The sequence below is a fragment of the Cyanistes caeruleus genome, chromosome 17, assembly GCF_971803275.1.
Source record: "Cyanistes caeruleus chromosome 17, bCyaCae1.hap1.1, whole genome shotgun sequence".
Classification (NCBI taxonomy): Eukaryota; Metazoa; Chordata; class Aves; order Passeriformes; family Paridae; genus Cyanistes; species Cyanistes caeruleus.
Genome location: NC_141717.1, coordinates 9,375,371 through 9,390,949, shown reverse-complemented (window position 1 = coordinate 9,390,949; position 15,579 = coordinate 9,375,371). Strand labels below are relative to the sequence as shown.

General features: G+C 38.0%; 1 protein-coding gene across 2 annotated transcripts in view; it reads left to right on the top strand.

The window, feature by feature from the left end:
• The window catches only part of DNAH3 (dynein axonemal heavy chain 3), a 53,767-nt gene extending 38,209 nt beyond the window's left edge, over window positions 1–15,558 (top strand). For both annotated transcript variants that reach the window (XM_086854693.1, XM_023936708.2), the window contains 15 exons: window positions 493–1,159; window positions 1,270–1,435; window positions 1,769–1,985; window positions 2,926–3,108; window positions 4,030–4,228; window positions 5,134–7,275; window positions 8,212–8,437; window positions 8,830–9,074; window positions 10,398–10,514; window positions 11,294–11,448; window positions 12,134–12,301; window positions 12,652–12,794; window positions 13,357–13,561; window positions 14,840–14,977; window positions 15,161–15,558. In XM_086854693.1, the coding sequence (XP_086710819.1) occupies window positions 493–1,159; window positions 1,270–1,435; window positions 1,769–1,985; window positions 2,926–3,108; window positions 4,030–4,228; window positions 5,134–7,275; window positions 8,212–8,437; window positions 8,830–9,074; window positions 10,398–10,514; window positions 11,294–11,448; window positions 12,134–12,301; window positions 12,652–12,794; window positions 13,357–13,561; window positions 14,840–14,977; window positions 15,161–15,514 (5,325 nt within the window). In that variant the 3' untranslated portion in view covers window positions 15,515–15,558. The remainder of the gene's footprint in view (window positions 1–492; window positions 1,160–1,269; window positions 1,436–1,768; window positions 1,986–2,925; window positions 3,109–4,029; window positions 4,229–5,133; window positions 7,276–8,211; window positions 8,438–8,829; window positions 9,075–10,397; window positions 10,515–11,293; window positions 11,449–12,133; window positions 12,302–12,651; window positions 12,795–13,356; window positions 13,562–14,839; window positions 14,978–15,160) is intronic.
• The last annotated feature ends 21 nt before the right edge of the window (window positions 15,559–15,579 follow it).

Below are 15,579 nucleotides of genomic sequence, written 5' to 3'. Positions count from 1 at the left end.
CTTAAACATTGAGATTAAGTTGTTATTGGAGACATTTTGCAATATTTTGACCAGTGAATTAAAAAAATATGGATACTCTTCTGTTCAGCATTCATATAAGAATGATTCAGAACTTCTGAGAGATTCTGTATTGATACAAATATCATCAAGTTGGTCCATTCCAAAGGACCAACTGGAATGGAATAAATGTCTTGCACAGCATTTATCTGTGCTTTTACCCAAGATAATTATTTGGATGATCCAGTGAGTGTAGTGGGTACCTTTCTGAGAAGCCTTTTTAGAACTAGTCCTATATTTGACAGCAGTATCTCTCTGTGAGGTGTGCCTATGTAGAAACTGCAGTATTATTTTCTAGACCAAGGCTGAAACCAGAACAGTGAAAAACAGTGCTTTTTGCAGTACTAATGCTATGTAGATAAGGATTATTATGATGTTAAGGAAAATAATCCTCTAATAGCTAGAATTATCTGTTGATTCTTGTCTTTTTCCTAGGTACTGAGTCATCTTTCACCTACTGGAATAGTCACTGATGATAGTATTCGTGGCCTGTTCTTTGGAGACTATTTAAAGCCAAGCAGTTCTGTCAAAATTTATGATGAAATCACAGACTTAAAGCAGCTGACAAGTGTGATGGAATTCTACCTTGAGGAATACAACAATATCAGCAAGGCTCCCATGTCTCTGGTCATGTTCCAGTTTGCTATTGAGCACATCTCAAGGATATGCAGGGTACTGAAACAGGATAATGGACACCTGTTGTTGGTGGGCGTTGGTGGGAGCGGCCGGCAGAGCGCGACCAAGCTTGCCACCTTCATGAATTCCTTTGAGCTCTTCCAGATAGAAATTACCAAGTCCTATGGCATCAGTGAATGGAAAGATGATATTAAACAAGTCATGCTGAAAACAGGTGTTGGTAACAACAATATGTCCTTTTTGTTCTGCGATAATCAAATAAAGGATGAATCATTTGTAGAAGATATCAACATGCTTTTAAATACTGGGGATGTGCCTAATATCTTTGCAGCAGATGAGAAAGCTGAAATTGTTGAGAAAATGCAAAGTGCAGCAAGGATGGAGAACAGGAAAATTGAAGCCACGCCCCTTGCTATGTACAGTTATTTTATTGAAAGGGTGAAGAAAAATTTGCATATTGTCTTAGGTCTGTATACAATGCATTATTTCTTAGAATGTTTTTATTTAGATTTATTTGTTTTTCTGCTTCCTAACTGCAAAGAAACTTGGCTAACAATCATGTTTTTATTTTTGTAGCCATGAGTCCTATTGGAGACGCATTTCGGAATCGATTACGGATGTTCCCTTCACTGATAAACTGCTGCACCATTGATTGGTTCCAAACCTGGCCTACAGATGCTTTGGAAATGGTTGCTCACAAGTTTTTAGAGGATATTGAGCTCAAAGATGACATTAGAAAAGAGTATGAATTTATCTCTTAAGAAACATATGAAGCAAAAGTTTGTTCCCCTGCCCCTCGTGCACCCAGTGTATTTGATCTGTCCTTATACATGGACAAAGCTAAGCCAACTCTGGGATTTCAGTGCAAGTCAAAGATACCAAGACATATGTATCTGATGTTTCTGAAAATCAGACCACTGTTTGAGAGGAGTCCAAAATATTCCTAATAATGGGGAAAACACATTTCTGCCTTCCCTAACACTAATACGACTTTATAAGCTTAAGAGTGATTTTTTGAGAGTAGTAAAAAAGACAGACTGTATTTTCAAAGTAACATGGAAAATTTTTGCCCTAGGGTTGTGTCAGTGTGCCAATATTTCCAAGAAAGTGTGAGAGAACTCTCTGATGGCTACTACGCTACGCTACGCAGACACAACTACGTGACACCAACTTCCTACGTGGAACTGATTCTCACCTTCAAGACCCTGCTGAACAGGAAAAGGGAAGAAGTCGACATGATGAGGACCCGTTATCTTGTGGGACTTGAAAAGCTTGAATTTGCATCTTCACAAGTAAGTTTCAGATGAAAATGCTGAATATGTGCCAAATGCATACTTCAGTGTGGGGTCTGTATGGTTGAAACTTATAAAAATAAAACTTTTATTTTCTTTACTATGTTCATGATGCTATTGATAGTTTTCTGTAGGAAGCCAGCAGGAAAAGTTAGATTTCTGCTTAGTGAGTTGAAGAAACTGTGATTTCTACATTTGGATTATAGCTCTTAATAGAAAACAAAGTTAAAATGAAGGTACTCATTAAATGTTGAAGGAATAAATATTATAAATTTCATTATTTTCTCAAAACCTTATATGGACAATCCACCTCAGTATTCTAGTACCTATTACTCTTTCCAAAATAGGGGAGAAATTGAAAAACATTGCAAGACAATACTAAACATTAATTCCTGAGTAGATTCCAAGTAGAAAATTGATCAGGTTCCAGATAAATAATTTCTTTTTCAACCCATGTGATCCAGGGATTGATCCTTCCAAGATACAAACTAAAAGGGCTTTGAGATACTTGCTGAATGAAGAAGATCCAGTTTGCAGCTGTTGCTGTCACTAATTCTGTGTTCCATTCCAGGTTTCTTTTGGATTTTGTTTTCCACCTGTGCACTAAAGGATTATTTGGATTTTCATTATCTGAAATTGACTGAAGAAAAAAATAGAATTAATCAATATATTTCTCATTATTGACATTAATGAATCTTAACACAAGTATATTGCATAGCTGATGATAAATATACCTTTAAAATCTAATCAGTTAAATGAAACATCTTTTAGTAAAAATAAACTAGAGAACTATTAATTCTTTAGGTGAAATGTTCTTTTTTTAGTGTATTACTATAGGGTCTTCAAATCTTTATTCCTAAGATATCAAGATATGAAATGAATGCAGTGTTTGGCTTCTCTTGATGCAGACTTTTTCTTGATTTCCTATTGTATTCATCAGGTTGCAGACATGCAGAAGGAACTGACTGACCTTCAGCCTGAGCTGATTAAAACATCTGCAGAAACAGATAAAATGATGGTCAAGATTGAAAAGGAAACAGTTGAAGTAGATGCAAAAAAGGCAATAGTGTCAGCAGATGAAAAAGAGGCCAATGATGCAGCTGCTGTTGCTCAGGGTATTAAGGTAGAGCACAAGGGCTTGAGTCTGGAGCACATGGGTTCCAAGTAAATGGGAGCTGTGATGATGTGATGATGTGTTAATGGGGTGAGCCAAGCTCTTAAAGTAATGAAATTGCAGATGATGAATGACATGCTCTTAATATAAACACAGTAAATTTAGGCTGTTTGGACTCTGACTGCATCTCACCATCCTGCATAACTTCCCTTCTAGTTCATGTTCCAAAAGTTGCATAGCTTTTATTTCTCTACTAATATATTCTCATTTTCAATAGATTGAATAATGAGTTTATACTGCTTCCAGGCCCAAAAACAGTTAATGTAGAGTTAGCTGAGGTAATTTGGCATATGCTGCATGTAGTCCTATTAGGCATAACTTTAGAGGTAGTGCCATAGCCAGACGTCTGTAACACAGAATTTCCTGTGGGAAGACTCAAGATTCCACAATACTTTTTCTGTAACTAGCTGGAAATGTCAGTGATATTTAATATGGATAATTGCTGAGATCAGAGTATATGATAAAGAATTTAAGCTGCACAGTATCCATTTTTCATTTGATCAGCACTGTAAGATTTAACTGTGCTAATTTACTGTTAAGATTTAACTGTAAGAACAACTGTATCTAATCTTTATTTTAATTCTCATTGCTAAACCAGAGAGACTTTGATCTTGAAAGCTTGTCTGACTTTTTCAACTATCACTTCAGCTTATGGAAGTTCCTAATTTATCTACAAACCTTCCCTCTTCAAACTGTACAGTCAAATTGTGAAATTAGTTTTCTCTCCTAGAAACACAATGTTGTGAAGAGTCTATTTAATGGCTACTGAAGAAGAGAGAAGGTTCTGTGAGGCTGTGCTGTAGTGGGGTGGTCAGGCTGCAGCCTGGTATTGCAAGAAGGTTTACAGCTTTCTGCCCCATGTCTTAACAGGATGAATGTGAAGCAGACCTTGCAGAGGCTCTGCCAGCTCTGGCTGCAGCAGAGGCAGCTCTTAACACCCTGAATCCTTCTGACATCACTCTTGTGAAATCCATGCAGAATCCACCTGGTCCTGTCAAACTCGTCATGGAGAGTATCTGTATCATGAGGTCAATTAAACCAGAGAGGAAACCTGACCCCAGTGGCAGCGGTAATGGCACAGCTTTTGTTATCCCTGCCCCAGGAATGTGTGGGTGCTGCTGTGGTGTGCTGCTGAGGTGCTTCTGGCATGAATGCAGCTGTGTGCACTGGGGGTGCATTTTGCTGGCAGTGACAGGTACACTGAGTAGTGAAGAGCTGCTTTTACCATGCTAACATACTGCCCTTGCCTGACACTGTTGTACAAGATTTGTAAATATGATCCCAGTCACCAGCACAGGCTTCTCTTCAACTTGTTTTGACCCAACCTTGAGATTTGCATTGCCTTGAGGAACTCAGGGTTCTGGAGGTGTGCTGTGCACCATCTACCTGTGTTTCCCCTTCTAATCCCTGCTTCCGAACTATCAGTTATGCAGGGGGAGGGAATTCTAGTTATACCTCTGCCACAGATTATTCTAGCAAGATTTTTCTTGTGTGGTTTGATGTTGTTATTGTGGGATTGCACAGGATTTACAAGGTAGGAAAGTGACCTTTTTCTTTCACTTTTTTCCTGCCTTATACCTATACAGTTCAGCCCTTCATCATTAAAAATAAGAATTATATAAATGCCTTTCATCCAAAATGGTCTTATCTAGATTAAGACGGAATACTTCCACAGTTATTAATTTATCTAATAGACAATGCTAAGAAAGACTGTATAGTAATTTCTTTCCCTGAATGTGCTTGGTTGATTTAGAATTAACATGCAGTTAATAAATACAATATTTGCTAGTGATGCTGAATTTCCTGTATGAATTCATTTAGGTAATGATTTTCCCAAACTATTTAATAGTCTTTGCATAGTAAAATTCCATTGCAATATCATTGATGTTAATTCTCCATACTGTGTTTCAAATTATTATTTTCAGTTTGAACATGCATGTATTGAACCTGATTTTAGTCTTATTTGCAATATAGGGAAAATGATTGAAGACTTCTGGGGGCCAGCTAAAAAACTTCTTTCAGATATTAAATTCCTTGACAGATTGAAGTCATTTGACAAGGATAAAATTCCGCCTGCTATAATGAAGAAAATTAGAGAGAAGTTTATGAATCATCCAGATTTTCAGCCAGAGGTCGTAAAGAATGTCTCATCTGCCTGTGAAGGCCTTTGCAAGTGGGTGCGAGCCATGGAGGTCTACGACCGTGTTCAGAAAGTGGTTGCCCCAAAGCGCGAGCGTTTGCAAGAGGCTGAGGCAATACTGGATGTTCAAATGCAGAAGCTGCAAGTGAAGCAAGCAGAACTTAAGGAGGTTGTTGATCGCCTTCAGGCTTTGCAAGATGAGTTTGACGAAATGAACAACCGGAAGAGAGACTTAGAGAATAATATTGAACGTTGTTCACAAAAGCTGGTGAGAGCTGAACAGCTGATCAGTGGCCTGGGTGGAGAGAAGGAGAGGTGGACAGAAGCGGCACGGTTATTAGGAATTCAGTACATAGACCTAGTAGGGGATGTGTTGTTGTCATCAGGAACTGTGGCTTATTTGGGAGCCTTTACTGTCGATTATCGCCTAAAATGTCAAAAGCAGTGGCAGGATCTGTGCATTGAAAAGAACATTCCATGCTCCAGTGATTTTAGCTTAAGTAATACATTAGGGGATCCAGTCAAAATCCGTGCATGGCAGATTGCTGGATTGCCAGTTGATTCTTTTTCCATTGACAATGGTGTAATTGTTTCTAACTCAAGAAGATGGGCTTTAATGATAGATCCTCAAAGGCAAGCTAACAAGTGGATAAAAAACATGGAGAAAACTAACAAGCTGGCAGTTATCAAATTATCCGACACACATTATGTGAGGACATTAGAAACTGCTCTTCAGCTTGGAACACCAGTCTTGCTAGAAAATATTGGTGAAGAATTAGATGCTTTCTTAGAACCTATTTTATTAAAGCAAACATTCAAACAACAAGGAGTAGAATACATGAAATTAGGGGAAAATATAATTGAATATTCAAGAGATTTTAGGTTTTACATGACAACCCATTTAAGAAATCCTCATTATTATCCTGAAGTGGCTGTGAAAGTTTGTCTACTCAATTTCATGATTACACCTTTGGGTCTTCAAGACCAGCTTCTTGGAATTGTAGCTGCAAAGGAAAAGCCTGAGCTAGAAGAAAAGAAAAACCAACTCATTGTAGAAAGTGCAGCCAATAAGAAACAACTAAAGGAAATAGAAGATAAAATCTTGGAGGTCCTTTCTCATTCAGAAGGCAACATCTTAGAGGATGAAACAGCAATTAATATTTTGTCTTCATCCAAAGAGTTATCTGCAGAAATCTCTGAAAAGCAAAAAATTGCCTCTGTAACTGAGAAGGAAATAGATTCTACTCGAATGGGGTATAAGCCAGTTGCTGTTCATTCAGCTGTTGTCTTCTTCTGCATCTCTGATCTGGCCAACATTGAACCTATGTACCAGTATTCACTGATTTGGTTCATTAACTTGTATGTTCAATCTATTGCTAAAAGCAGAAAGAGTGGACGACTATACGAGAGAATTAAAAGTATAACTGACCATTTCACAGTAAGCATCTATAATAATGTCTGTCGTTCACTGTTTGAAAAGGACAAGCTGTTATTCTCCTTCCTTCTAACAGTAGGCATTATGAAGGGAAAAGGCAAGATAGATGATGTGGTTTGGCGTTTCCTACTGACAGGAGGTGTTGCTCTTGATAATCCTCACCCCAATCCAGCTCCAGACTGGCTGTCTAACAAATCATGGGCTGAGCTCGTGCGTGCATCTTGCCTGACAAACCTCCAGGGACTAATGGAACACGTAAGAGACAATTCTTCTGAGTGGAAGCCAATCTATGACTCTGTCAGACCCCATGAAGAAACCTTTCCAGGCACCTGGGGCTCACTGACGGGGTTAGATCGCATGGTTATTCTCAGGTGTCTGCGACCTGACAAAATTATCCCAGCAGTGCAGATCTTCATTGTGGAAAACATGGGACGAACGTTTATTGAACCACCTACATTTGATCTTGGAAGAAGCTACAGTGATTCAAATTGTTGTGCCCCTTTGATTTTTATATTATCACCTGGTGCTGATCCTATGGCAGGTGAGATTGGTATTAAAAAATCTTTTTTCATCTGGTTAAATGTCACTGAGTCTGACTAAACCATTAATAGTGTAGGCCCCCTCATTTATCTTTAAAATGTCTGTAAAGTACAATACAGCAATGATGGAATTTCAAACATTGGCATCTGCCCATATGCAAACAGTGATAGTAAAATTGTTAGAGGGTGGAATAAAAGCAGTGGTGATGAAATGTCTTGGTCTCTGAGCAGCAATTTGGGGATCTAACAGATTGTAGCATCCAGACCAGTTTATAATTTGTACTTGCATTACAATTCTTTCAGTGGGTGTTGGAGGTTTGCCCCAGTCTTTATTGCAACCGCTCCTCCAGTAAATTTCCTCCCTCTCAGTTATTAATTAAATGGTTTATAGGCCACACTTAAAAACACATTTGTTAAATGTCCTTTAAAGTATAACCACACAGATTATTTTTAAATCTGGTTTTCTGCCAATAGAATTGTGACATGGAGCCATACCATAAGGATGTATTTCCAGAAAGTACTGATTTTGATAGCAAAGCTGGCTATTTTTAGCCAGATCTAAAGTTCCAATTTGAAGTTCAACCCCCATAAACAATTGTACCTATGCAATAAAGGCTCCTGTGCAGCCTTGAACTGAACACTTGGGGCCAAAGAAGAGGTCAGCCATTTAACCTGGATAGTTTTGGGGTTGGGTTCTTTTAAAATTAATATCTTGTATCCCTAAATTTTAGTATATGCCTCAGAGACACAGTGACTGACACAGCATATGATACCACTTCTGGGTTTTGAGGGTTTTTTTTTTGTTTGTTTGTTTTTAATTGAGTAAAATATTTGTTGAATTTTCTCCTTTAATTACATTATAAAAATGATGAATATAACATATTCTACTTTCTAATAGACTTTGTCTTTGTTTGCATGTATAAAACTTGCCACCATAGGTTTGCTAAAATTTGCTGATGATGTGAGCATGGGAAGTTCAAGCATTCAAACGGTTTCACTTGGCCAGGGCCAGGGCCCAATAGCAGAAAAAATGATTTACCAGGCTATTACTGATGGAACCTGGGTAGTGTTACAAAACTGCCATCTTGCAACCAGCTGGATGCCTGCCTTGGAAAAAATCTGTGAGGAAGTCATAGTGCCTGAGAATACCAATGATAAGTTCAGGTAGGATTTTAGTATTTTGCAGTTTTTAATGTATTTCCTGTTTGCTGAAGACACTACTAAAAAGAAATTAAAATAACTTCTGTAAGAATGCCTAAGTATGATATTCATATAATTTATGTGCAGTGATAAAATAAAGATCCATAATTAAGAGGTCATCTTTTCTACCTGCCCAGTATAATCTACTTTATTGCCTGCATTTTAGACCAAATTTAGATGTTAGCTTAATAGTTAAGCAAGTAGTAAAATTTAGTCTTCTAAACATTAAGATGCAGAATTATATTATTGATTTTATTTTTATATTATTTATTTTATATTATTTTATTTTATTATTACTACTACTTCTCTTCCCATATATGAATTTTTAATAATGTGCTTTTCAAACTTCTTTTTAGGTTGTGGTTAACTAGTTATCCATCAGAAAAGTTTCCTGTTAGTATCCTCCAGAATGGCATCAAAATGACAAATGAGCCTCCTAAAGGTGTTAGAGTGAACCTCCTTCGCTCATACCTGAATGATCCCATATCCGACCCTGTGTTTTTTAAAAGCTGCCAAAAGCCAAAAATGTGGCAAAAACTGCTTTTTGGCCTTTGCTTTTTCCATGCTGTTGTGCAGGAAAGGAGAAACTTTGGCCCACTTGGTAAGTTTTAGATTATTTTGCCTCATTTAGAAAAAAATTTGTGCTTTCAAAATGCATTGCTGGAGTCTGTTAAAAGGCAGCATTGTTAACAGAATTACAAGAGTGCAATCTGCATTGCACAGAACATCATAAAGTCTAAAAGCTGTTATTTGGAGGGATTCTTATTCAGCCAAAGCTACTTTTGAAGCTACTAAAAGTATTACCCTGGGGAAGACTAGAAAATACTATTTTTCCTAATAAATATATTATACAGTAGTTACGTGAAATTATAGCTTACTAAATTATTCCTTATTACTGTAGTTCTTACTAACAATCAAGTTCAGATCCGCTTTAAATTCTTGTAATTAAAAATATGCCTTCTTCTATTCTGATTTTGTTACTTATGTGCATACTTTGTTTTATCAAACCTAGTGCATGTATTTACTTGGTGTGAAACAAATCTGTGGAGCTGCAGTGTGTTGTTTATAACATAGCAATGAAAAGATATGTATTCATAAGTTTTCTTCTTCAGCTTTTTCTGTAATCTTCAAATATGTAGAAAACCATATAGAATTTCTGTATAGCATAGAAATGTATGGACTTAGAGATTCCATTTTTATAGCTGTATAAAGTTTATGTTCTGCACTTGTGTAAATGAAGTTCTCAGTCTTCCATTCCAGCTAAGTCTATCTTCCTTGTAACAGACTGGTGTTAGGAAATGTTATATTTTGACTGAAATCAACTGTCATTAATAATCAGCTGTTTAAATAAGCACTAAACTTACAGTATGAAAACACTCATTTATTGCTTTAGAGTGAAAACTAAATTTTCTAGAGACCATTTTCTAACATAATGTCTACTGCTAACATGGCCACCTATCTGGGTGAAGAAGGATAGTTGCATCAATAGCCCTATTTTTGATTTGCACTAGGGATTTAGGCTTTCTGAAAGATTCTTTTATGTGGAGTATGTTCCTATTTGTTTGTCTGCTTGCTTGCTTTCTTGTTTTGTTTTACAGTTACTGTGAATGTCATCTGCAAACAGTGTTGATAGAGGGACAGATTAAAAATTGTAATCAATAAATGAATTAAAACTCCTCATTGTGTCCAGATAGCAACAGATTAGCTTAAAGTACAAGCAGGTACAATAAAATTTTCAGGATATAATGATGCCCAAGTTTCTATGCTTAATAAACAGCCTGGTATATTCCAGGCTTCTTTTAGATTATCTGGCAGTTGTATCTTCAGCTCTGTAGCAGCAGTGTAGTACCAACACCAGCATTTCCTGAGCCCAGCTGTCAGTACATTGCACCACTGCCCTGTGTATCTTTTCTAAATTGAACAGGTTGGAATATTCCATATGAATTCAATGAGTCTGACCTCAGAATTAGTATGCAACAGATCCAGATGTTTCTGAACGAGTATGAAGAAATCCCATTTGAAGCTCTGACCTATCTAACAGGTACTGACATTACATCCCCTCACATGTGTTCATTGACATTGCTGGGCACTTTCAGCTGATAAATTGGTGAGTTCTTGACAAATTGAGTGGATTCCACACTGGTTTGTTTTTCTGGCCTTCCACATCCACTGTGGATGTTATTGGATGGATGTTGGAGCTGGACTGTAATTGGAGTTGGATCCCAAACCCTCAGATGTCATTCTTGTTTTGACTTGAATATGGCTACAATTACTGATGGTCCAGCAAACCTCCTGGTCTTTGCTTCATAACATCAGATAAAACCATTGGTGGCCTCTGGTTCACCTTCACTGATCAATGTGAGCCTGACAGAGGAAGCTTTGGCACTTCATCAGAGGATGTGATAATACTCAGGGGTTTAAAGCAGGAGGTGTTGGTGTGTGTAAATAACTCAGCTGCTGTGGCTATTCTGTTCTCTTTCTTTGGGGAGATAAGCTGCTTTTTTGTCAGCCTTGTCATTCTTGATTTTTGTTAATGTTATGATTAGCTCTATGAAAAAGAATTCTGGGACATGAGTAGCAGTTACTCAGACCAGCTCATAGTGCTCCTTAAAGCTCCCATATTAAGACACATACATTTGGCCCACAGATGTTCAAGTGTCTAATTTATATCGAATCAATTGAAGTATAAAACCTAAAAACTTTGGAAGATCTGGAGCTTTGGAGCTCCAGATTACTAGAGTTTCACATTATTGGAAAACAATTTTTATTTGTTCATTAACTTTCAGGTTTTTTGTCCTGGTTTTCTTTGTCTTTTTCCAGGGGAGTGTAACTATGGAGGCAGAGTGACAGATGATAAAGACAGGCGTCTCCTCCTGTCCCTTCTTTCCACAGTCTACAACAAGGACATAGAGCAGGAGAAGTACATGCTTTCAGCTGGCAGTGACTACTACATACCACCCCATGGCCCATATGAGGTGAGGAGACAACAAGTGTAAATTCTTCTCACTTACTGGGGAAGAACTTAGCTACACTGTGCTTATTAATGCTGAATAAGCAAACAGAAAATACACCCCATCAGAGCATAAAGCCATGCCAGAATGTATCTTGTGTATGAAATATGAATCTGGCACTATGGATCCCAGTGGGGGTGTAGAGATCATCCAATACTTGTGCATTTGTTGATGCAGAGAGCCACCCTTGAAAGCAGCAATCAGGAGGAAGAGGTGGAATGGCAGGTGTATACTCAATTTCCATCTTCTTTTTACTTCCTAACAGCTGCATAGAGATAAGGAATGTGCTCAAATCCCACCCATTTGTGTAGCCCACAGTTGTAGGGATGACACATCCAGCATCCTACCCCTTCTGTGATTCCTACCAACACTCCTTGGATATTGCTAATGTACTTTTCTTTCTCTTGCCACTTACACAAGGGTGATAATAACTCCTCTGTGAGTTTTTGAATCACTCAGAACTTTCATATTTATCTTTGTGGAGAGTCAGTCAATTCCTGGATGTGTTTAACAGGGAACTACCAACTTGAATTGTAAATGGGAAGGTTCTGTGCCAGTTGGATTTACTGACCTATTTATAAATATCACTTTGTGATATTTATAAATATCACTTTGCATGATGTCTGACATCTGAATGCTTGTTTTACAGTCTTACATTGAATACATACGAAGTTTGCCAATTACAACACACCCTGAAGTGTTTGGACTTCATGAAAATGCAGACATCACCAAGGATAATCAGGAGACCAACCAGCTTTTCCATGCAGTGCTCCTGACTTTGCCTAGAGAAGCAGGGGGAGCTGGCAAGTCCCCTCAGGTAACTGGGGAAGAAAGATCAATTTGCACTCCAGAAAGGTGCCCTTTCCTAGCATGTCCTAGATCTCAGAGTAATCCAAAACCTCTCATCTCATGACTGTAGCATTGGGAGTAGATGTGAAATCCCTGTAGAGAAGCAGATGGATTTGGCATAGCATCTTTAAGGAAGATATGCTATGCTTCATGAGTTTGTATTCAAACAGATTAATACCACATGTCCTGGCAGCTCAGGCCAAATCCATGCCCCTTTGAGATACAGATAAATAACCTTTCAAGTCTCTCAGATTTGACCTCCTGTATTTTATACTCTAGTGGATTTTTTTGTTACTCATAACAAACTTGTGACTTCAGGAAGTTGTTGAAGATTTGGCACAGGACATCCTATCCAAACTACCAAGTAGCTTTGATATGGAAGAAGTGATGAAGGCATACCCAGTACTGTATGAAGAGTCCATGAATACTGTTCTTAGGCAAGAACTAATTAGATTTAACAGGTATGGCTCAGAGTTTTGTGTAGTACTTCTTAAACTGAAATATACTTGTGTTCATTGGTGCTAGCTGCTCACAAGCCTTAAACAAGCCTTTTACAATGCATTTTTCTTAACATGTTAGATTCTGCTTTGTATGAATCTTTTAAAAAGACTTGAAAGCTGCAGCTGAGTACCTGAATATAGCAATAGTACCTGTATTCTTGGATTATGAATGAGATTTGAGTTCTGCTGAGGTAGAACAGCCTACTTTAGTCTTTGTTAGCGATACCCAGGCCCAAATATTCACAGCAGACCATGATAATGAGTGCTACAAGCTTTAAAGCTCTTGTCACTTGATTTCCCTTGTCTAGAAGGAAAATTTTCACTGCCTTTTATTCTGTGTGTATGTTTTAAATTTGTTTGCTTTTCTAAAGTTAAGTAAAGAGTTTTGATAACTACAGGTGAGATAAGGAATTTCTGACAGGACGTTTACCACCTCTGTCAACTCTTCATTCAAGTTAGACTGAGGGGTATTTAGCCAGGTAGTAAGAAGTAAATAATGACAATTCCTTTGTTTTCTCTGAAGGCTTACAGAAGTTGTTAGGAAGAGCCTCATTAACATAGGCAAAGCCATTAAAGGCCAAGTGTTGATGTCTTCTGAGCTTGAAGATGTTTTTAACAGCATGCTAATGGGAAAAGTGCCATCAATGTGGGCTGCCAAATCCTATCCATCACTGAAGCCTCTGGGAAGCTATGTGTCCGATCTCCTCTGTCGTTTGGAGTTCTTCCAGGTCTGCTAAACCGAGACTGAAGGGTCTGGGGAATTGTAGTTGAAAGCTGGATGGAGAGAGTGTGTCAGTGTTGTCCTTGCTCAGCAGTCCCTGGGTAGCTCCAGACTGTGAGCTTCTCACACACACTCATGTCCAAATACACTTTGCATTAGCAGCACTGCCGTTAGCTGGGCAATTGCTCAGGGTGAGCTGGGAGAAAGATCCCTTGGTGCTAATCCAGTGCTGCTTTTGGTAGTTTCCATCTTTCTATTTCTACAAGATTCATTTTAGTTTGAATTGATATCTTAATGACTTCCTTGCTGAAAGGACACTGAGCTGGGTGTGAGAATGCTTTAGAACCATTGCATAACAGGCACTATGGAATTCTATATACGTGTCTGTAAATAGCTTTCAGGTTTCATAAAACGTGACACCACTTTCACATGCTTTTTGAACAGGCTATTTTATTTTTAACTTACCATTCCATTATTTCCATTGCACTTTTAGCACTCTTAAAACTACTTAAAATTTTGGGTGTACCTTAAATAGTGAGCTGCTGAGATGTAGTGAAATCTCATAGAAGTCAGGAGAGGAGAAAGCTAGGAAGAAGTGTCTGAGATTTATGTAAATGGCAGAATTTCCTGTTTGCTGGATCAGAGCATTATATGGGCTTCTTTTGACTCTAATAACTTAGTACTGTAGTAGTGTGAAGACATTCTGCTCTTGTTTTGCTTTTTCCTACTGCATTGTGTGGACAAGACGTCTTGTCTGTAGACATCATCTCCTTGTCTGGCATCTTTGTACAGGAATGAATTCCTCTACTAAGATCTGATGTGTGGGTGGCAGTGAGTGCTCTCACAGTGAAGAGACATTGATCAGTGAAGAATATAAAAGAATTTGGCTTTTTTTTTTTTATGTTTAGAGATTGGTGTTTACAAGACTGTAAAATAAAGTATTTTGATAACACTGTCAAAATTCAATCACTTTTCTTGTTTTAGGAGGCCATTGTCTAACTTAACAAAAATGTGCTTATGCTATTTTATGAAATTTTTCTCAGTAGCACTGAATTCTGGTTGTTTCAGAATGAGTGATTATTTTTGTTGTCATCCTAAACTGTGATTTATTGTCTCTGAAAAAAAGAAAATTGATGAAAAGATGCAGATGGTCCCATCAAGGCTTAGATCTCTTTGCGCTGTTTGAGTTTACCTGAAAAGACATCCCTTTTCTGGTGAATTGGCACAGTGAAGCCACAAATATATTGGGTTGTTTTTTACATTTGTTTTCTCTCTCCTTATTCAGGATTGGGTTGACAAGGGGCCACCCACAGTCTTTTGGCTCTCAGGATTCTTCTTCACTCAGTCTTTTTTGACTGGTGTTTTACAAAACTTTGCCAGAAAATACACCATCCCAATTGACCACATCGGATTTGAGTTTGAGGTAAGAAAATTGCAGAAGAATTTTATTTTTCTTGAACAGCTTGAAACATGTTCTGGGGCAGCAAGAAATAGAGTTTTCAGATGAAAAAGTATTTTATTTAAAGGAGCAATTTCAGACTGTCACTTAGAGGATTCAGTATACTCCAGATAAAAATAAAATCAAGCAATGGTTTAATCATTCTAGGTGATGAAACAGGAGCACACAATGGAGAAAATGCCAGAAGATGGGGCTTACGTGAGAGGCCTTTTTTTGGAAGGTGCACGATGGGATAGAGAATCCTTGGTAATTGGAGAGTCACTACCAAAAATCCTTTACGATCCTCTGCCCATAATATGGCTGAAACCTGGAGAAAGTTCCAAGTTTCTTCATCTGAACATCTATTCATGCCCTGTATACAAGACAAGTGAAAGAAGAGGTGTCTTATCCACCACTGGGCACTCAACCAACTATGTTCTGTCGATTGATCTCCCTTCAGACAAGCCCCAGAAACACTGGATAAATCGAGGTGTGGCAGCCCTGTGCCAGCTGGACGACTGAGAAGGTGCAATATTGAGATTGTAAAGATATGCTTTACTCCTCAATGGCTGCATGGCTGTTTTTTT